This window comes from Podarcis liolepis (assembly GCF_965112155.1).
Source record: "Podarcis liolepis genome assembly, chromosome: 4".
NCBI classification, from domain to species: domain Eukaryota; kingdom Metazoa; phylum Chordata; class Lepidosauria; order Squamata; family Lacertidae; genus Podarcis; species Podarcis liolepis.
The window spans coordinates 61458063-61480438 of record NC_139558.1 but is presented as its reverse complement, the minus strand read 5'-3'; the positions used below and the strand labels follow the sequence as shown (position 1 = coordinate 61480438).

General features: G+C 41.0%; 2 protein-coding genes across 34 annotated transcripts in view; one reads left to right on the top strand and one right to left on the bottom strand.

The window, feature by feature from the left end:
- LOC310704790 (uncharacterized protein) overlaps positions 1 to 22376 on the top strand; it is a 251058-nt gene that overhangs the window by 217952 nt on the left and 10730 nt on the right. For 2 of the 4 annotated variants that reach the window (XR_014524988.1, XR_014524989.1), the window contains exons 3-4: positions 18818 to 18912; positions 22081 to 22229. The exons of 1 other annotated variant lie outside the window; for it this stretch is intronic. The gene's annotated coding sequence lies outside the window, so the exon portion shown is untranslated. Of the gene's footprint in view, positions 1 to 14188; positions 16991 to 18817; positions 18913 to 22080; positions 22230 to 22376 lie in introns of those variants that run through there. One more of the 4 variants, XR_014524990.1, reaches the window with a different exon arrangement.
- The window catches only part of ROBO2 (roundabout guidance receptor 2), a 799183-nt gene continuing 793865 nt past the window's right edge, over positions 17059 to 22376 (bottom strand). For all 30 annotated transcript variants that reach the window (XM_083498493.1, XM_083498498.1, XM_083498494.1 and 27 more), the window contains 2 exons: positions 20499 to 20699; positions 17059 to 18581 (listed from right to left, as the gene is read on the bottom strand). In XM_083498493.1, coding sequence (XP_083354619.1) covers positions 18580 to 18581; positions 20499 to 20699 — 203 coding nt within the window. In that variant the 3' untranslated portion in view covers positions 17059 to 18579. The remainder of the gene's footprint in view (positions 18582 to 20498; positions 20700 to 22376) is intronic.

The following is a 22376-nucleotide window of genomic DNA, read 5'->3' as shown; positions in this document are numbered from 1 at the left end:
GCAAGCGGAACTCAATGTCAGTATTCCCTCCCATTGGGGGAGGGAATCCATCTGCCTTGGGAGACAAATCAAAGTGTGCACCTTTGGGGGTAAAGTAAAACAGTTGGAGAGTTCTAGTGTCTTCTGTGGCTGTAGACCAATATGGGAAAGACATGTTTTATGGGGCAGGTGGGGCGGATGAAGGTGTCATTCCTTCTCTGCTCACTGCTGTGGATACATGGCCTGACTGATTGTCTCCTGGCACTGTGGTTATCTGTAAGGGATTCCCACATGACAGGGCTAATGTTGCCAACGTTAATTTCATGTTTGCAGATGCCTTTGTTACACAGAACTGGTTTGCCAGTGAGCCTGGTGCCTGAAGCCAGCTCCCTGTAGAGCCTGTCCTTGGGGATTCTGCCATCTTCCATTCTGTGTATGTGACAAAGCCAGCATAGATGTGTTTGAGACACCATAACCAGACACTGGAGAGACCTGTCAGGAGTAAGCATGGACCAATGGTACCAAACAGCCCTACTAGAAAAATTAACTAATAAACTGAAACTGACACGGGGACAAACAGAAGAAGACGCCTTCACCCTGGTATGGCTCCCCTTTATCACATACACAGCCCAACAGGACAATGACAATAATCCACCAACAGCATACAAATCAATATGGCTAACCTGATCCAAAACACCCACCCACCTCACTCACACACGAAAACAAAGATCACCACAGCCAACCACAAGCAAACAATCTCACCCTAGGCCAACCCTAACCTCTCTCACCACCAAAGGAACACAAGTGAACAACACAAGCAACGCTGACACCAAACTCTACATACATTAAACATAATAGAAACACCGCCACCTGACCCGACCCCTATCCATCTTCCCTCTCTCCACCCCCCTTTCTTTTTTCTTTTCTTCTCCCCCTAATGCCTCAACAAATGAAACGGATTTGTAAAAATGTTACATGGGAAAAAAAATACGAGGCACTACACTTCTGTAAAACAAGAAAATCCTTAATAAAATATATATCAAAAAATAATAAAAAAAAGATGTGTTTGAGAAGTGCGAATGTGCTGTGAATGTGGGCTTGGGAGAGCTGCCACCTGTTCCCACATACGACCCCTTGGTTACCTAGCTGTTTAACCCAATTGGCTCAGGGGAAGACCATCACTGCCCAGTTAGTCTACAAGGGAACACCTGCATTGTTGTACCTACTGGTAACTCAGTACCTGTGTTTATTGTCATTTCATATCCCTTCCATCCAGCTTTGCCCTTTCACCAGATAGAAAGTTTGCATATGATTTGGGTGTCTGCCATTCAGTATTGCCCCTCCCGTTTTATAATCTGCTTGTTTTGTTTTGTGACGTTATAGCTAAACAGTTGGGATTAGTGGTGGGAATAAAACAATTTTTCGAATTCTGCAGTATTTCCCTTTGAAATTTGATATTTTTACTAATCCATAATTAAAACTCAAATTTATATGTATACTATTCTTAATATGATCATTTCTAGCTGCTAAGGATTTGGGAAGAGATCCAAGTATACATATTTTTGTTACTTTTGCATAAGTTACTAAATCATAAGCTACTAAGGCTGGGTACACACTCCCATTCACTTTTCATCCAGTGTGCTCCCACTGCTGGTTTGGGAAGCAGTATACCCAAGGCATTAGCCACAATCCATATCTAACGTGCATCTATCCTGCCATTTCTTACGAAATAAGGAGTTTTGATGTATTTTTCTCCAAACCAGCTTCAGTCCAAATTGAGAAAAAGAATGACCCAGCTGTGTTTTAAGCTTGTAACATGCACACAGCCTAAGTATCCATCATTATAAACTAGTATACATATAACTTGTTCCAATTCTTGACAAATACAAATATAATAATTGAAAGGAAAATACAGCTGATGCTGAAAAACAATTTCATTACTATTACCCTCAAATATTGTTTAGCTATAATAATTTAGTGTAATAAAACAACTGTGTTTTCAAGGCAAGGGTTTGTTATGTTGGTGGGAGTGGTGGCACATTAGATACCAGGCCAGTAAAATTCCCAACTGGCCAGAAGCAAATTTGGGGGCTCATGTGCTTTTAACAGGGCTTTACTATGCAGAATAGAGCAGGTGACACTTTCCATGGCAGGAAGCTAAACATCCTTACCTGCTAATTGCTGCAGATCAAAAGGACAGCTTTAGGGGCCAGTTCAAACGCTGATTATAGAAACCAAATAAACCAGGATTTTTTTGGCTATTAGTGTTGCCAAATTTGAAGCAGCCCCTATAGCTGTCTAACAGCACTTTGATCTACAGCAATTAGCAGGTGACAATGCTTATCTCAAGGCCATGGGAATCTTTACCTGCAAAGCAAACCTCTGCTGAAGACACTAGAGTAGGCTAGGGCAATGTTTTTCTAGCCAGATGAGAACCCTATTGATTTTTCTATTGCAAACCTGAAATTAATTTTATTTGTCAGTTCTTAATTTTGTACAATTTTCTGCTTACTGTCATTCATTTTCTAGCTGATCTGTTGCAAAAACAAGAAATCTTTATCTGGGATTTGGATACTCTTTGCTGTGAAATATTTGACTAAAAAATCATATTGCTCACTCTTGAGTATGCTTGAAGCTCTCCTTCGCTTTCCATACCTGCAGTACCTCCCCCAGCATATCTATATTCTGTGCAAACTTTCTCCCCATATAAAAGCAATCAGGTGAAGCAAGGAATTCATAAGGCACAATGATAAATGGGTTGCCAAAGCACCATAATCCCCCTTGCCCCATCTGTAGAAACACTTGCTGGCTTTCTCGGTAGCATCACTAGTGATGAGAAACATCTTAAGGGATTATTTCGACAGATGTCATTTTCTAGCAATAGCTCTTCAAAATGTCAATGAACAGAAAGGAAAATATTGTTCTTTGATCTGCTATAACTCATGGCCTATATACATTTTTGTAAACATGCAGTAGTCTGCTTTAATGGACAAAAGGTTACACTGTTTCTTCCTTCTGGAAAGCTCCAGTTCCCAGTTGCAATCTGTATTAGGAAGAGATGTGTGTTGCAATCATTTTCTCTCTACAAAACACCCACACACAGCCTTTTGTGTGAGGTTTTGTGCTCCTTTGTGAGAGGTGAGAAACTCTTTGCAAGGCATATTGGGGGAGGTCACACATCCACATTGCTGAGAAATCATGGCCATTTCTCACATACATGATTCAATTTTACATTTTGAGTTGAATAGTGATGTTGACACTGCTTTCAGTGGGGCATCATTCGCTTACTAATATAAATGCGTATACCTATCTCTGTTTTACCTCACCTAGTTATGAACTTTGTGCCACTAAAGTTGGCCTGAGACAAAAGATTTGGCATGCAACACTGGCAGACAATGAGACTCCCAGAGCAGTGTAGACCAGTGTTTCCCAACCTTTTTTGGGCAAAGGCACACTTGTTTCATGAAAAAAATCTCGAGGCACACCACCATTACAGCTCTGTGATGTCAGTGCGCAGCGTCACGCCGGGAGGGACATGAATTGCTAGCAAATTACATAATCACCTCTTTGAGGGCTGGCTCATCTTCTCCGAAGGTGAATTAACAGCACAGACTCACACCATAGCCAAGACGAGGGGGGAAACCTCAGTCATGCACAGTCATGCACATGTGGGGGCTAAATGAGGACGAAGACCGGGCAGAGAGCAGGGTTCAAATCACCCCACCTGGCCAGGACAATCCCTGGGTGCTCCCTTGGGCCACTCGCCTGACCCACCTCGCAGGGCTGTTGTTGCGAGGATAACACGGGGAGAACCACGCGCGCCCCCGGGAGCTCCTTGGAGGAGAAAGCGGGCGATGAATGCAATGCACGAAATATATGAGAGGCGACCAGGTTTTGCAGGTGAGGGGCCCCCACCAGCCTCCGCTTCCCACACCCGTCGCAACGACGCCGAAGTTTCCCCCCGGGCTCGGCTCGGGGAGCAGCGCTGCTCCCCCCCCCGGCTCCCCTTCGCCCTCCCGGCTCTCTCTGCCACCCACTGGGGACCCCCCTCACCTGCCAAGTCCGGAGCGCCGGTGGAAGTTGCATGCATGCATGCAGGGCGCCGCGTTGCCATTGCATTGCACTGCACTCCATGCAACGCCTGCACGCATGCATTGCCTTGCACGCCCGCCAAGGGGTCTCCCCGCGGTCCGATGCGTCCCCTCCGGCGCGGATGCAGCATTGCAAAAATAACCCCCCCCCCCGACGCAGCCCTACCTGGGGGGCAGCCTCCGCCTCCGCGGGGATCCCCGGGCTCCATCCTTCCGCCCGATCTCCGCGGGGGCGCAGGCAGGCTGCGCGGGGTCTGCGCGGAAGAGCCCCTGCCCACCCGGCCGCCGCCGCTGCGCTCATTCCATGGCCGGGAGAAGAGCGCTTCAAACAAAACGCCCGGCCCGCCAGGCCACGCTGGGAAACGTAGTTCGCGCACCCCGCGCGGGCGCGGAGCCCAAGGGCGAGGGGACTACGGATCCCGGCAGCCCCCGCGCCGGGGACGGAGGGGGAGAGGCCGGGTGCAGGGATGGAGGGACGGGTGGGTGGGCGAGCGAGTGAGTGAGTGGCAGCCGCCAAGCCTTGGCCGAGAGCCAGGAAGGGCCTCCCCGGAGGAGGAGGAGGAGGAGGGAGCCGCAGAGCGGGAGGGAGGGAGGGAACCCCAGGGGTCATCTAGTGACGGCGCCCCAATCGAAAATTTGACTTTTTTTAAAAAAAAATCTTTCGAATTTTTTAATTTTTCCCGCGGCACACCAGGCAACATCTCGCGGCACACTAGTGTGCCGCGGAACAGTGGTTGGGAAACACTGGTGTAGACGACAGGGCATATTGGCACAGTTGCTTTGCCACAATGCAGCGTCATCCTTCTTCTCCTTAATTCAGGATACGGACTAAAAGGGGGCTTAATTTCCCCGTGTTATATCCAAATTTGATTAGCTATGTGGTCCCATGAAATCATTTCACTATGTGATCCTGATTGGCTGAGATCATGTGACAAAAAGTAGGGACAAGAGGAGGAGGACCACAATTATGGACTCTCCCCAAACATGCCTCCTAGTGTGGTTGGGCCATGTATATAGGCTCTCTACGTTGCTCTCCACGTATAGAACAAAGACATGATCCAACCCGCTCTCAGATACATTGCAGAGGCATTGGATGAATGTAAAGTATTTGAGGTGGTGTGGAGAGGTGGTAGAGATGAAACCTGGGGAGAAATTTGTCGAAGTAGTGTGAGAGAGTATCAATTTGGTAATGACTCAGGATATGAGATAAGATAAACAGCAACACATAGAAAAAGAGAAACATGGGGAGGGAAATGAACCTCTGGATGAACCCATAAAATGAAACAAAGGTAATGTCCTTGAATAACTGAGGATCTGGTGCTTCCCAGTGTGTAAAAGGGAAATCCCAGACAAGAGCCACAACATAAAATGAAATTAAGAAATAAAGCATTTCCTTGACATCAATTAAGAGATTTTATGTGTACTAGAAGAGAATATCAGATATTTTGGCTGCAGTCCACAGGCTGATTATTCTGGAATAGTGCCATTGTCTTTAATTTTGTACTTCAGAGTAAGCGAAGGCTGCTGCAGATGTCATTTCAGCCAAATATTTAATGTGGTTATTGTATCAGAACTTGAGTTCCATTCAATTTAAGCCAAAAGTAAATATGGTTATGTATATGTATCTATATACATAATTTCATCAGGCCATTTCTGAATGAAGAACATGACGTCAGAACTGCCACTGATAGTTGAAGTATAAAATCCAATGTCTTCATGATCATTTAACTTGTTCAATAGTCTACAATTAGGTAGCACCCAACCCTAGGGCTGCATCATTGTATTAGAAGTACCACACCTTTTCCCTTTTGCTTATTTGTTGTTTTTTAAGTGATGGATAGGATGGAAAGATACAATAGAGAAAAATTAAAAGTGGGTCTCGTAAACTGGGTTTGAAAAACTTGATATATTACTGGATTAAGAGGATTTACACAATTTATTTGATGTGCTCCCACATTTATGCCTGCTGGAGAGAGCATGGAAGGTTTGTTTTTTTAAGCCCTGGGCAATATGAAGGTTAGGGAGAAAGACTGATAAAGGTATTGTATTCCTACCTTGAGGACGAGTGGGAGGAAGAGGCCATGATTCATAGCCCTTCCGGTCAAGCTTCTGACTCAAAACTGGGCCTTTCTGTTGAGAATTTTCATCTGGAACTCTCACAGGTCCCTTCTTCCTTGTTCCAGGGAGAGGCAGTGAGGCCATTCAATGCTGAGGAGCCCTATCATTTGCCAGGGGAGGGCAAGATCTCCACAGCACAGGATGAGGTGTCAGGGTTAGAGGAAAGACAGACATTTTCTCTAGAGCAACAGTGGCACATCAGTAGGCAGGAGCAGACCCAGCCTATGAGGAGTGCTTCACTTCAGGCCAGGAGCTGTTGGCAAGAAAGGCAGTCTCACAAGTAGCTGGACTTTCCCCCCTTCTGTTTAAAAGAGTGGTGGGTAGGCAGGGCCAATTGTTGGAACTTCATGCTCCTGTGCAGCTCTTGATCCTGGAATCCTGACTCCTGGTCTTTACCTTGAACTGCTTTTAGGGAACCCTGAAGCTTCTCTCCTGAGCTGGACTGATCCTTACCTCATCACTGGTATCCCGGGGTGACTGGACTAATTTTTGCTCTTATATTCCTAAGTCAGAATAAAGTTTGGCTTCTTACTTGCAAGAAAGCCCAACTGTTGTTATTCTTGGGTGGGAGTCAGGATATGCTGCTGTTTATTTGAAAGTTGGGTAACTGTGATCAAACCGTGTGGAATCCTTTCCATGTAGTAGTTGGTTTCAAGGACTCAGTTGGTTAAAGCAATTTCTACTATGCCAGAGAAAGCCTTTTGGCTGAAAATCATCCAAATCACATGAGCACAACTTCACACATAATTTACCATGTGACTCCAAACCCATGCTGATGGAATCCAAAATGGTAATATTTTTGTGTGACTGTGCCAAAGACATTCAGGTTATGGTCCAAAGTGATGATATTTGTTTTATTGCTGGTTTAGCTCCCATGGACACAGGATGCAAACAGTTATCTTGTGGCAAAGTAACACAGTACATCAAATGCATCAATTCTCAACCTATTTGGAACCACCAACATAACCACTGGTGAGATATTACTAAATATGAGAGCCCCTCCTCTGCTATTACATTTGTAGGAGAGGAAGATTCTTATCATTGTTTCACTCAGGAATGTGCATGAAGCAGCAGTGGTGAAATTTGCTCACCAAGCATTTTACTTAAATATCCACTTCTCTAGCAGTCTGAAAATGATTCCCTGAGTGCCTGCCATTAATGCTATAGCTGTAGTGAAGCCAGGTGCCTTACAAAGCTCCTAGATGGTTTAGGGCAGTCCAAAACCAATTAATCAATGCCAGGCTACATGATGATTTATGACTTAGTACATTGCTTTATACTTTGCTGTTCTGAACTGAAACCATTCCAGAGAGCTCACTGGAAAAACAGATATACCTTTATTTTAGAGAGACACTGTGATGACATTGATTGAATTTCATAGACTGAGACCGGGATCAAGTAGTGATGTAGATCTTTTCAATGCACAAAACTTAGCATCTAGCAGAGAGCATCTGAAAAAAATTCAGCTTTCTAGAAGATGCAAAATCCGTTAAATTAGTGGTGGTCTGTATTTTCTTTCTGACAGTGATGAGCAACTGAAGAGACCTCCAACTTCTAACTGTGAAGAGTATAACCACTAACTTGGCAAAATGCAAATGTGTCAGACAGTAAGTTAATGTTTATACAGAAGCCACTGGCTATGAATATCTGGAACTCACCTAGCCAGACAGCAAAAGTTGTAATTTTTTACATCTTAGATGAAAATGTGAGCTCATATTTACAATATGATATATGAGTAATAAATGCAAAACTGATGTTCAGAAAATGAAAGACAAGATAATCCTTTGAGGAACTAGAATGTTCTTATCTACGTATTAATAGAAAAGGGATATGGGATAGGTTCTCCATATCGTAAAGCTCGGGACAGTTGACAACCAAATTTGCACAGTAAGAAGGTATGTTGAATGAACTTAAGTAAAGAGAGGCGTGTGATGTTTGGTAAAGTTTTTGACTTTGATGGCTAATTTGCTGTTCAGGCTAGATTTACTATGCCACTAAAGTTGTCGAAAGTTGATTGAACTGCAGCATGTTGATTGTGAGTAGAGATGAGATAGATGTTTAGTCTTCTGGGATAACAATTGTGTACTTCGCCATGTGCAGAACCTTATTTTACATTTTGATACTGGCAAGAACTACTCAGGGAAATTAGGCTAGACTTAAAATATATATCTGAGCATTACAGATTACTAGAAAAGCTAACCAATAGACTGTAACTGACACGGGGACAAATAGAAGAGGATGTCTTCACCCCAGTATCACATACACAGCCCAACAAGAATCCATCGACAGCATACAAATCAATCTGGCTTGCCTGACCCAACAAGCCCTCTCTCACCTCACAAATGTAAACAAACCCCATTGCAGCCAACCACAGACAACCAGCCACACCCCACACCCCCAACACCTCTCACTATCAAGGAAATGTAATAAACAAATAGAAAGAGAACCTACCCTGTTAACGCTGACCCAAACCCCCCCCACACTATACAAAAGAATATAAGCCTTACCATCCCACCCCTCCTCTCCCCCCTCTTCTCCCCCAACCCTATACTCAACGTTAATGTCTCACAACAAATGTAACTGATTTGTAAGAAAGACTGTACAACCTGAAAAAAGAGACAAGGCATGTACTTTTTGTAAACCAAGAAAATCTTTAATAGAAATAAAAGGCATTACAAAATGGAAAAGTACATATTCCAAATTAGGTGATTATGCGTAATGAATTTTAACAGTATCTCTATGGCCTGACCCTGGCAACCTAAGCCCAATATACCAAGAACAAGCATTTGGTTCATGTGCTTCCTTCTTCCCTCCTCTCCCGCCTTCCTGTGCATGATATAAAGGGAAATTTGCAGGGTTTGTTAAACTACAGGCATTATGTGGTCACTGGTTCGGTCCTGGCTCCATTCTGGTGATGAAGGTGGGGCAAAAGCTCTTTAGGAAGTGAGAAGTTTCTGAAATGTTTTTCACTTCTGCCTGTACAAAGGAATTGTCTTGCTTTTTGCCTTGCATTTCCTACCTCAAACAGTCTAACACCTTCTATTATTCTTACTATCCTTATAAACTCTGCTATCTTATGCTAGCTCCCTTCCTCCTGGAATGGTTGCTCCCACCCGATTTCTACTTTCATGCCTTTTACGCTCCCCTCTCCCCCCCTCTATATATCCCAAAAAGTTTCCTTTCTGTCACCTTTGTTCTCCTCCTTGAATGGTTTTTGGCAGGCAGTTGTTTCTATTTAGCCCACATGAGGCTATTTCTTTCCACCAACCAATCACAGAGGTTCACTGCCTTTCAGCTCTGTGCTCCTGGTCAGATCAACGAATACGTTTACAGAGCAGCCACTGCACCTCCTATCAGGCACATTTGTTGACTGCTTTCTTCTGTCTGCTTGCTTCCTTCTCTATCACATAATCACAAGATGAAGTGCACAGACACCATTTGAATGGCAATGCCCATCAACTTTGGGGGCAGTGGCCCCATCAAGTATTTTATTGGGGGCATCAGCGAAGGTACCTTGGCCTCTAGGAGATGGCTTCTATGCCCTGGACTAGAGTCCTGGTGAAGGTTTAAATGTGGATTTCATTTACCCATTCATTTTATATTCCTTTCACCATTTCAAATGAATCAAGGTGGACTACGTGAAAATTAGATAAAACATAAAAAACCAAGGTGAACCAGGACATGGCAAGTCCAAATCTGGACATGTGTTGAAGCATTTACAAGATCGGTTCAGCATATTAAATAGCCACAGAGAATGCCAAGTTGTATTAAATTCAACAGGTAAAAAAATAGTTGTATGAATCAGCCCTTATTTCCTATGTTACCTGTCAGCACATCTTGGCCACATATGGTGCGTTCCTCCATTTATAGTCAGAACTTCAAATTACATCTGACAAAGAATTACACATTCCCATGTCCTCCCTTAGCAGCTGCTTTCTCCTGAGTGACCTGCTATTTTAGTTTTGTGTGACACACATGCATTCCTTGTAGTTCGCATTTGCTGCCGTTTGATAGATATTGCCACTGACATTCTTCATATTTCATATGCCAGGGAATAAAATAAAGAAGAAACTGGGAGGTAAAGCCATTCATAGACTGTTAGCTTGCATTCTTCTTACTGCCAGTTATGGTATTCAGGAATATAAAGATTCTAATTCGATTGCATTGTCTTGATACGATTCTCTGATTTGTATGAGGCATGTATGCCCAAGATACCAAAAGCAAATATTGCACTGGCAGCTTAGTCATAAGTCTCAGTGGAGCCTTACTTTCAGGTAAGCGGGCTAAGACTCCAGTCCTATGGTGTGTATGTGTGTATGCTAGAGTGAAAGTGTAGGCAGTTTAATGACCTTACCCTAAGCCCACCTGGGTTCTTACTGGCAAGGTAGAAGTGAGGGTGGAATAGCACACTTGTGTTCTTCTGTCCCATTATCCTTCCCATTGGAAAAATATGGGAGAGAGAGGAGCGTGAGAGGTTTAGGCCAGCTTCTGAAGTGGTCCAAATCTTTCCTCATGTTGAGGGATGGAGCCAAACTATTTCCAAGTCCTCCCTTGGCACACCCCTGCACTGCCCCTAATGCAGCCTCTTTTTCACCTGGCTGATGATGGATGGTAAAGTTAAAATTCAGTGCAGTAGCTAAACTATTACTGCCCAAAGTCTGTTCAGAAGTCAGTCCTATTGAATTCAATGGTAAATACTTCCCAGTAAATGGGATTAGGACTTCAGCCTTAGTCCCTTTGCTGCCTAGAATGTATTTTGAGTAACCATGGGTATGAACAGGTTAATTTTAGTCTTCTACAGTAGCTCTAATTATGCAATTGCAGTTAAACCAATGGGATTTATAAAATATAATAATAGTAAAATAATAATAATAATAATAATAATAATAATAATAATAATAATAATTATTATTATTATTATTATTATTATTATTATTATTATTATTATTATTATTATTATTTCTATACCACCTCCCTGCGAGGATCATAGGGTGGCTTATAATATAAAAACAAAACAAAAACACATGCCATAATAACAAACCAAAGCAATAATGCCCCACTCCACATACTCCAGTTTTAAAGGCCATAGATAGTTCAATTAGCCAAAGTCGTGGGAGAAGAGGAATGTTTTTTGCCTGGTGCCTAGGCAAGATATGTTACACAAGCCTCTCCAAGGACAGCATTTTACAAGCAGGTTAGTTCATATGGAGAGAGGTTGTCCTTCAGGTATTGCAGTACTTGCACGTTTGCTTAACAGATATTTAAAAGACAAGAGAGGGATGGTCTCAAAAGTTGAATTTCAGAATTCAAAATTAAATTGGAATAAATAAATGCTGCTGAATTTTAGAAGTGGTTTCAAGTCTGCTATTGCATTGAAAACATTAGTAAAATGTGACAAATACAGCTGTTGGTAGTGTATCCCATTTGTGACTTCTTTGAAACCTTTCTATTTATTTTCATGAGCAGAGTCCTTCACAAGCTGTCGAAACCTAAACAGATAGGTAGCCGTGTTGGTCTGCCATAGTCAAAATAAAAAAATTCCTTCCAGTAGCACCTTAAAGACCAACTAAGTTAGTTCTTGGTATGAGCTTTCGTGTGCATGCACACGAAAGCTCATACCAAGAACTAACTTAGTTGGTCTTTAAGGCGCTACTGGAAGAAACCTAAACAGTACTACACATCAAACCAATTCACGCTACTGAGTGAATGTTGTGGGTGCATATACATACACACATCCCACCCCCCACCCCCAGCGTCCCTATGCACACTAGCTCTGCTTCTGGCTTTGGTGTGTGAGACGTCTAAATGTGTTCAGCTGGATGTGCTTAGAAGCTTCTCCACAAATGGGGACTGTGCAAGTTCCTTCCCCACTTTAAACCCATGTCTTCACTCTCGATTCTTGAACAGGGTTATAATATTGTTGAAAAGGCTCAGAGGATCTAATTTCAGCATAGCAACTATGACAATTATAGGCCTTTCTGAATTATATAGTGAGGATGTGCCAGCCAGAGAAGAAGTAGAAGAATTGTGGCATACAGGGGGGAAATACTTGAGCGTATGCCCTTGACCTACCCAGTGATGGCTGTGCGATCTCTGTCACAGCATTGAGTCCAATAAGTAATTTTAGACTTTGAACCACATTGAAAATTAGCTGTAAGACTGGGACTGCTGGTGTGGTGGGACATGATGATCATGTGGGATGCATTCAAGCAAGTCCCTTGTCACAGTAAAACAGAGATAGTCAATCTTTTAAAAATGCTAGTTATAAGTAGATCCTGCCTCCTGTAGGGTTCCCAATGATCTCCATCCCGGCTGATCATTTCCACCCCAACTTAGCTTAAATAAGGCTGTAGTATTCATAATGCTGGCCCTGAGGAAGTCTCAAGACTGTGCCATGTCGGTGACTGAAGGTTTGACTTCGCTCTAAGATAAACTTCAGCATACAGCGGAGACAGTCCCTATTTTTGGTACCTGGTAAAGCACTGTCCCAGTTTTTTCTGCTGGACAACTAGGATACTTTTTAAAAATTGTTGGTGTAAGTTGCTAGAGTTGTTGCCAGTCTTTCAGTTTCTGCGCCTTCCTCAGTCTTCAAGAACTTAAATCTGTGCAGGGTAAACAGACACATCTTGTCCCTAGTGCACATGAATGTAAATACATGTACACAAGTACTAAGGACCCACTTCCCATATTTGAATTATTCAGAACATATTGCACAATCTCGTCTCCCCCTCCTGGTGTATCTGTACATCTGTAGTCAAGAACAAAAGCACACTCAGCTTTTAAATCCATGGGGAGCAGAAATGCTATACAGCAGGAGCAGACGACCTTTCAACAATGTGTAACAGTTTGTATATGAGTGTGTTGGGGAGACAGAACATTGAATACATGGTCCCTATTTCCATCTGTGAAATGGTGGAGGGTATGACAGTCCCTTAAAGGACTGTAAGCAGACTTATTTTCCACTTCTGTAGAATGCTAAACTAGGTTGACCTAGTGAAAAAAGGAGGTCAGAATTAAAAACTTATAACCCATGACTCCTGCAGCAGAGCTACAGCTCTTCTACTTTTTGCCATTAAACTCTGGGCTTCATAACTTTAAAAAAGTCTATGTGGCTTCCCTTTTCTTGTATTTTTTTCCTTGCCACTTCTACAGTATTTGGTGATTTGGTAGACTGTCACTCTAATTCCTTTGTGTAGGAAAGGAGACAGCCAATTGATATAAAAGGTCAAAACTGTACTAAGAATACGCACTAGATTTCCTAGTTCCAAGGCATGAAAGCACAGAACCTGCTGTTTGCAGTGTATTTCCTACATTTTTTAAATTAATGAAAGTGTATGTATGACACATTAGATAACTTTCTATCAGATCATATACAAGTCAGACTCTTGAACGTTGAGAACCCTTTCACTTTGAATGTAGGCAACCGAATCACATGTTAAAGGCATGGGGATACAGGTTGGGAATAGAAAAGCCACTTATGGGCAGAGAAGTTCCTGCACGTAATAGAGTTTGAAACTTCCTTATGATGGTCTATAGACAATGACATGGTGGGCAAGTCAAACAGGTGCCTCACACCAAGCATTTACAGCCCACTTTGGGAAATGAGCCACAGAGAGGCATTCAAGTGCCTACAATATGTAGCTTCTTAGTTGGTAGAGCATGAGATTTTTAATCTCAGGGTTGTGGGTTCGAGCCCCACATTGGGCAAAAAGATCCTTAAATGACAGGGAGTTGGACTAGATCATGGGGAGGCAAACTAAGGCCCGGGGGCCGGATCTGGCCCAATCGCCTTCTAAATCCGGCTCACAGGCGGTCCAGGAATCAGCATGTTTTTACATGAGTAGAATGTGTGCTTTTTATTTAAAATGCATCTCTGGGTTATTTGCGGGGCATAGGAATTCGTTCTTTTCTCTCTCTTCAAAATATAGTCTGGCCCACCACAAGGTCTGAGGCACAGTGGACCGGCTGAAAAAGTTTGCTGACTCCTGGGCTAGATGATCCTTATGGTCCCTTCCAACTTCTAGGATTCTAGGGGTAGTCTGCTCAGGTGTACATTGGTAAGTCAGCTATCAAGTGGCTAAAAAAACCTTATACCCACATTATTGCACTCACTATAAGCAGTTTTGTAATAGACAATTGTGATGGTTGATAAAGTAGACTTTAAGTATATATACATAGGTTTCTGCCTCCTGGTCCTTTCTTTCTCATAGTCCCTGTAGCAATCATTCCAGAAGCTCACTTTTAGATTATTTCTTCTCTAGAAACATTCCCAACAGAGAGCACAATGTGATTAAATAAGCACAGTAAAACAAATCTTTCTTCTTTTTTCACACCACCTTGGTCAGCATTTACAAAGATGGTACAAAAACTCTTTTGTCATGTTTATGGATTTTGTTAATGAGTTTTGTAACAGGGTCCAGTTTCCTTATTTATTTTTTTTGCTTACCGTGGAACATCAGTGAGGTTAATGGCATTTTGGAGAGTTTAGAAAACCACAACAGGACTTTGTAAGGCCAGTCTACCTGGAAGTGGAGTGTCACGGAAGAAAAAGCACAGCATGTTTTATAATTACTTGATTGCTCCCAGTTCAGGTTTATACAGTCATCATGTAGTGATAGTGCTAAATTCAAGTTTCTTTAACATAAGTTTGAAATGTGTAAGTTTTATTTCCCCCCAGTAAATATACAATACACACTGAACATTACGATTAACCAACTTTATGCCCATTAAACTTTGCTTCACTAACACATGAAACACATTAAGAGGTCATAATTATTATTTTTTTGTGACTGAACAAACTGTTGTCAATGAACAATTTTATAAAAAAAATGTAGAAAACAGTTCTAAGTGTTGCCACTACACCCCTTCCTTAAGACACATTATGCACAAGAAATATTTTCAATTATAAAAAGGAAAAAAGTTCTTTTAAAAAAATGTTAAATTACATTACATTTTAAAAAATATGTTCTGTGATTATTTGAGGTTCACTGAATGGGTGAGAGACAGAGAGATGGAGAAAAAGAGAAAGCTTCACTGTTGAAATAATGGGGTTTTGTTATACATAAAAACTCCTCTTTATAGTAGCCTATAATAGACAGTGATATTCTAGTACTCCACAGGTTTAATACTGACACAAAACTTCCCAACTGAAGTGATGAAGACACATATGAAGGAACCTGGGATGGCTACTTTTACTCAGACTAGATTTGACAAGAAATCGGCTAGTAAGGTGTTCCACCAAAGCTCAGCACAGGTTTCTAAGAGACAATTAAAACATTAAGGAAGATCAAATAGTACAGTCCTCAGGGGCCTGTACAACTTTAGAATGCAAATGTTTCAATGTGCTCTTGAAGTTTTCCTACATATAGAAAGTTTGTGATAACTGATATATTTCAAAGGTAGAACAGGACTCTGAGGACTCCACCATATACATATTGTTATGAGATCAGTTATGAGATCAACTTCTCATCGTACCTGAAACAGCAGTATGGGTGCAACTACCACCGTGGCTGCTCTCATCACGTGTGGTTAGGCCAGGCTGCATGGTTATGTTCTGTAGTAGTGGCATGCTACCTACTAGGGTCAGTAGCACCAGCATACATGCAATCCACCTTCGCTACATTGGTGGAAAACAGTTTTAAATCCAAACCCTTTATTCAGTTAGTATGGCTTCAAGTAATCACTTCTAGTTTCTTTTCTCTCCACTCAGTCTACTACACATGCCAGATATTATCATGTATCACTGTCTCACCTCTTGTCATCTCAGGAACCAATTTGCATTTGGATGCTCTTATTTTTGAAAATTAATTGCTGTTCTGTAGTTTCAGCACAAGTCTTAAGATGTGCCTAGAAATCTAAGTCACCTGGTAGATTTTTTAAAAAAGGTTATATGAATCCTTTATAAAATTGCAATCCACAGAAGCAAAAATTGAGGCACGTACTATTCTGACTGGAGAGGAAATAACTTATCTCAGGTGAGATGGGAGTTGGGGTAAGGGAGCCTCTAGACTCAGCCCAGGAATGGCTTTTCCCATTACTTCCCAGTACAACTAGTGCTGTCCAAGGCTTCTGAAGGAAACTCACAGCAGCGGTCATCAGATTAAGTAATAAGGGGGGAAAGAGGCATGCAGACTGAATCAAATGCCCCTCGGTGTTATTCCTGCCTAACAACGGATTAGTGCTTTATTCAGTTCTCTAGCATAGCACCTATCTGATTTCAGGGTTGGGGCATGGAGACTATGCTCCATTGCAGATACCACTGTGTCAGGTGCTGAGATAGGTTGCTAGAGTTGTGGAGTTTCTCCCCTTAGTAGCAGCTTACTGTGTCTTCATTACATGGATCTGTGTACAGAAAACAATGTTTGTACCCAGAATACTATTGCTGGAACATAGTGTCAACACATTAACATACTGAATTTAGGAAAGAGAAAAGAAATGTCAGTTTTTATACATTTGTTGAATATTTCTGTACATTTATAAAATAATGGCTTTAACTATATCCAGCATTTCAATAAGCAGGAACATTACATAAATTCCTTGGTCACATACACACACAAAATATTTATCCTTGATTTGATGGGGGGGTTTTTTGGTTTGCCAGTGCCCTGACGTTACGTAAATGAGATAATTTTATATTTGCAGTGCTGATTTAGAATTGGTAATGACAATGTTTTATCTTAACAGCAATCTCTATGCAATGTAATAAAAAGCAGCATATAGCTAGCAGATTTTTTTCTAAAAGTGTCTGTCACTTACAACAGTGTGAGAGCCAAGGCAAAGTATTAAAACAACATGGACTGATAGTAAGTAAAACGTGTTTAAATGCAAGTGTGTAATAATGATGTGACTGAATGACATAAGCTCTGTGATGTAAACTTCAAACAAAATATTTAATGCATTTGATATACATTTACAGTATTTCTAACAGAGAAATAAAAATACTGTAGAGGAGTTGGAGAAAAACATGAGAACTAATGATGAGACAGGATGCTTTTGTTAATGTCCACTTACAGAGAGTTTGGTTTATTGAAAAAGTGTATAAACATGCATCATGTTTTCATAAGAAGAGGCTTGAAATTTACTCATCAAAAATAGGTCAAAGATGTTTTCTTTTCTTTGTTTCTATCCAGTTTCCAATAATGTACTGAATTGGCAAAAGACATATTAAATTCAAAACCGATCATAAATTTACCATTGTTTTCAAACATTTTAACCCAAGATTTAAGGTACAAATGAATTGGGTTGCAGTTTGTGACAATTTTAGATAATACAACACAAAAATATGTTTAGAATGCATAAAAACAATTATGCCATGGATTTCAAGTGATGCAGCTCTACACCTTCCATTGTACTGTACATGTATTGGAAAGATGAACTAAGATAGTCTAGCTTTTTTGGAAGCAGCTTGGATTTCTCAATCATAAATTGCACCTTTAACACTTGCTAGGTATTCCTAGCTCATATGGTTCATGTTTCCTGGAGGGGAGAGTGACTCAAGCATAGTAATTTTTAAAACTATAGTATTAAAGAATAGCTTTAGTGAAACACCTTAACTTCCTTCCTTTGTTAGCAAGATCAACTGTGTTGAACAAAGGAAAACTGATACTAAGAAGAGAGGAGGCTTTTGTGTTCTCGTCTGGTCTTGAAACTCACACTTCCATCATTTGACCCCTTTTTTAATGGTAAAAGCAACACGTTGCTTATTATTTCATATAGGATTCCATCCCTGATGCCCCAATAAGCCTTTGCTAACATCAGTTTGCCAGTCATCTTCCTAATTCTACACCCAATGGAAAACCACCTAACATAATTCATTACATCCAGCATTATCCAACATAGCTTACAGTACATAGACTCCTTTCACATTCAGACTTTTATTTTCTTCTTCTTCTTCATGTCACGAGGAGTAAGAGTTTTGTGCTTATCACCAACAAAAAAAAATTGCAGTGCAAACTTTAAACATAAAAAGTTACACAATTAAAAGTTATTATATGGCACCACAGCCTATTAATTCACATATAATACAACAGACCAATAAGAACAGACAATAATATGAACATAGCTAAAAAGAAGGTGAGCTTGCATAGCAATGCAATAAAAAGAAATTATATACAAGGGAACTGTTTCATCCTGCAGGGTGATTTTTTTCTCTCCTTTATATATGCTTGATAAGAAATAGATTAAGGTGGAAGGTGTAGTATAGAGAAGAACACAGGTAGAGTATCTGTGGGATATGTGTGGCTGTGTGTCTTTACATTGCATTTACAGTTCTTTTAATAAGTAAGTACATAAATAAAGAAAATGTTCATTGCACTGTTTTAGTGTCATCACTTCCATGAGTTCAGACCTTGATGGCCCTTGAGAGCAGCTTGAGATGTTTCTGTTCCAACTACTCTGTTAAACAAAAAGCAAGAACATTATTATGTTTTAAGATACTTTACTTTTAACTTCTATGCATATATCATTCAGACATATATTTTACAAGCAGACCATAAAAATCATTAACCTTCTGATTGGTTCAAATGATAACTTTCGTTAAAGTGAATGCTATTGTAGGGACTGTTATTTTTTTACAGTATTCATTTTTGGAATGTAAACTGTAATTGTACGTTTTCCAATTATTTTCTCAGTGAATACAGCACCAAAATGTGAAGTTCTTCATAGAACAGCGATACCTATTACCCTCCTGACACAACATAGCATAGCTGTCTTTTAGAAAGCAAATGTATGTATGCAGAATTTTACCTCTTCTGCTTTTTGTTGAGGAAATGTAAAAACTGCAAGTGCTCAATGACAATGCTTTTGAAGGAACCCTACGAATTGTTCAGTTAGTTGTCATTCAAATGGGGAATCTGAGTCTGAATTGCTAAACTCCAGGTTGCAGATGGAGTGTCATATTAGTCAGTGTTTTGTTACGTGAAAAAATCCCTGCATATAGAAGAGTTCTAACCTAGCTTGAGCCCTCAAATGCCAACTTTCTGTGTGGAGGGATTTTTTATTTTTTATTTGTCACTGGAGCCTTCACAATGTAGTCTGTGTAACCTCCCATACATATGTGGGGTGGGTGGGAGTCCTTGTTTGGCTGCTCTTTTATTCACAAAATATTTTATTCCTTTTCTCTTTCACACTGCATGCTTTCCAGCTTTTAAATGTTGTATGTGTATTTTGAACACCACTCCCAGGAGTAGACACATGCTTTCCCTCCCTGAATGTGCAAGCCACAGTTACAACACAGTAAAGCTAATCTGTCTGCCCCCCCCCCCCGGTCTCCTAGCACTGGTTTCCTTATGGTGATTCATGGTGAACTGTACTTTTATCAAATGTGATGTACAGTGGTGCCTCGCAAGACGAAAAGAATTCGTTCCGCGAGTCTTTTCGTCTTGCGATGTTTTTCGTCTTGCGAAGCACGGTCCGTCGCAACTGCGCCTCTTCAAGCGGCTTTTTAAAAAAAGCGCAAGACGTTTTCGTCTTGCAAAGCAAGCCCATAGGGAAATTTGTCTAGCGAAGCAACGCAAAAACGGAAAACCCTTTCGTCTAGCGAGTTTTTCGTCTTGCAAGGCATTCGTCTTGCGGGGCACCACTGTAATAACAAGAATGTTTATTTTATTACCTACCCTTCACACTAAGGTCCCAGGGCTGGTTACAATGTTAAAACACAATATTAAAAACAGTTTAAAATCACTTAAAATCTCCTGCACTGAACACTCTCCCCTAAATACAGTGGACCCTCTGGATACAAATTTAATTCGTTCCAGGGGTCCATGCATATCCCAAAAAATCTGTATCCAGAGGCACCACTTCTTCGCACGGTGCGATAGAGCAATTCTGCACACGTGCAAGCGACAAAACCCAGAAAAATACTTCTGGGTTTGCCGCTTTCGTAACCCAAAGTTTACGTTACTTGAGAGTAATGTAACCCGAGGGTCTACCGTATGCCAACATTTCATCGGATGACAGGATTGGCAACTCACTCTTCTATCCATTCTGAATGGAGAAGACATCCCTCTGTGAGTGCAGCAGTGGTTGATGTAGGTGTCTCTTCCCCACAGAGATGTGGGGGTGGTGTGGTGCATGTCTGCATGTTTTTGCGACCCTGATTCTTTTTTCTGTATTTTTGGGTGTGGCAGTAATTTTGTGTTATGCCATGCCTCCCATAGCAGCCATTTTCTGTATGGCTCTCTCATGGAAGTTATTTTTAATTGGTGCCCACAGGATCTTCCCAAGATTCAAAATGTGCCTAAATTGTAGAAGCCTTAAAATTATTTATATATATATATTGACATTTTGTATTGCATCTCAAAAGAGGCTTACATAATTCGCCAGAAAACTGTCCTTGACTGCTTGATCCAACATATCCTACGTCAATGAGATCACTGGTGTTACGTTGGTGACCTCCCCGCATGACCTCGCCTTTCCTGGGTCCAGTTGATCCTTTAGAAGATGCTGTACCTGAAGAGCTATGTCCACCTGGGGATGGGAAACTAGGCTTGCTATATGGCACCAGTGCCTCTTCTGAAAATACAAATGGTATATATTATATACATATATAAAAGATACATGGGACTGGCTTACTCATGGGAGATTAAAACTTGTTGAATAATTTTACACCACCTAAAAACCCGAAATCTTACATACCATCTAAAATGCTGTATTAGAAATGTCTGAACATTGGGAATAGGTATGTCTCACTTTGAAAATGGGGACTTGAGCAACTAAAATTTGGTGGATGTGCACACTGATAACTAGAAATTTATGAAATGGAAAACTTAGTACTCCTCTCCCTCGAAATAGGAGAAATAAAGTATACATTAAAATGGTTATACAGTATTTTCACTGGAAAGCTACAAAGTGGAACACAAATAAGAGCAAAAGGGGTGGTTGACACGAGTGAAGCGATTTGTGGAGGCCATGTCATCAGCAACAACGCAGAAGCCAGCTATGCATTGATTTTGAAGAGCCTCTGTATGCATAGATACTTATGTACAAAGGTTTCTTCTGTGCAAATACTGGTTTCAACTACATATCACTGGAATAAGTAGTTCACATGGCTAAAAGATTGAGAGCTCAATCTTAGCCCTTCCCCAAATGTTAATGACTGAAGGGGGTTAGGACAGTGCATAGATGTCTCTCCACTAGCATAGAGGAAGCTGGCAGTTATTTGTCAGTGGTAGCAAACAGAGAACTCTGAAATGGGAAGTTTGCAAGGTGGTGGAGTCTGAACCTTTACTACAAACCTGGAGGTGCCATGCTGTGGTAGGGTGGATGGCAACACTTTGTACTATGGCCAGTGTAAAAATGGGCAGGGCTTGGGATGTGACCGTAGATCTATCACACCATTCTCATCTCCCCCCACACCAACCCACTTAGGATTGATCCATCAGCTAGCAGTGGAAGACATGCCTGACAAATAATGTAAATGAAATATACACAATTACCTTTTGTATTTTGGTATATAAGGATCTCTCTATTATTGACATATAGAGAAAAGTATCAACTTGTTTACAGTGAATTTGGAAACTAAGTTAGATTTTGAAGGAAACCATTTTTGCATGCATATTGGAAACCACATATTATCATATCTTCATCTAAGTTTATGAATTGGCATGTCCTAATTATAAAAAACCAAGATTCATTATGGAAAAAGCATGATGAATCATAGATTGCTTAATTAAATGATACATAAACGATTTGCAGAATAATAAGGCCAAAATTATAGTTTCCTTTAAGCTTGCTGAAATGCTGCTCTTTCCCCCTCACTTAAATTATGGTAACATTATTTCAATCAATTAAGATAAAGAACTATAGAATCAGCTAATTTAATTAGCTTCCTGGTGTTATTTCCAAAGATATCAAGCACATGGGAAATTACTTCATTGGTTTATATTCTGTATAGGGAAAATCTTGCTTGACAAACAATTCCTGTCCTTGAGAACAGATTGCTGTCCTTGAGACCCAGGTCCCCATTCACGATATGTGAGCAGAGTCTACAGGATCTGTTACAAACTGGGAGAAAGTTTCAGCCCAGTTTAAGCAGTTTTGCAGGTACTGATTTCAACAGGAGACGTAACTTTCTATTGATTAATTTTGCAAGTGCTTAACTTTAGCTAGATCATACATCAGGTGTTGACCCCCCACCAGGACTGGCCTACTCTCTTAAGAGGTGCTTGAGAGTTGAGGAACAGGGGAAGC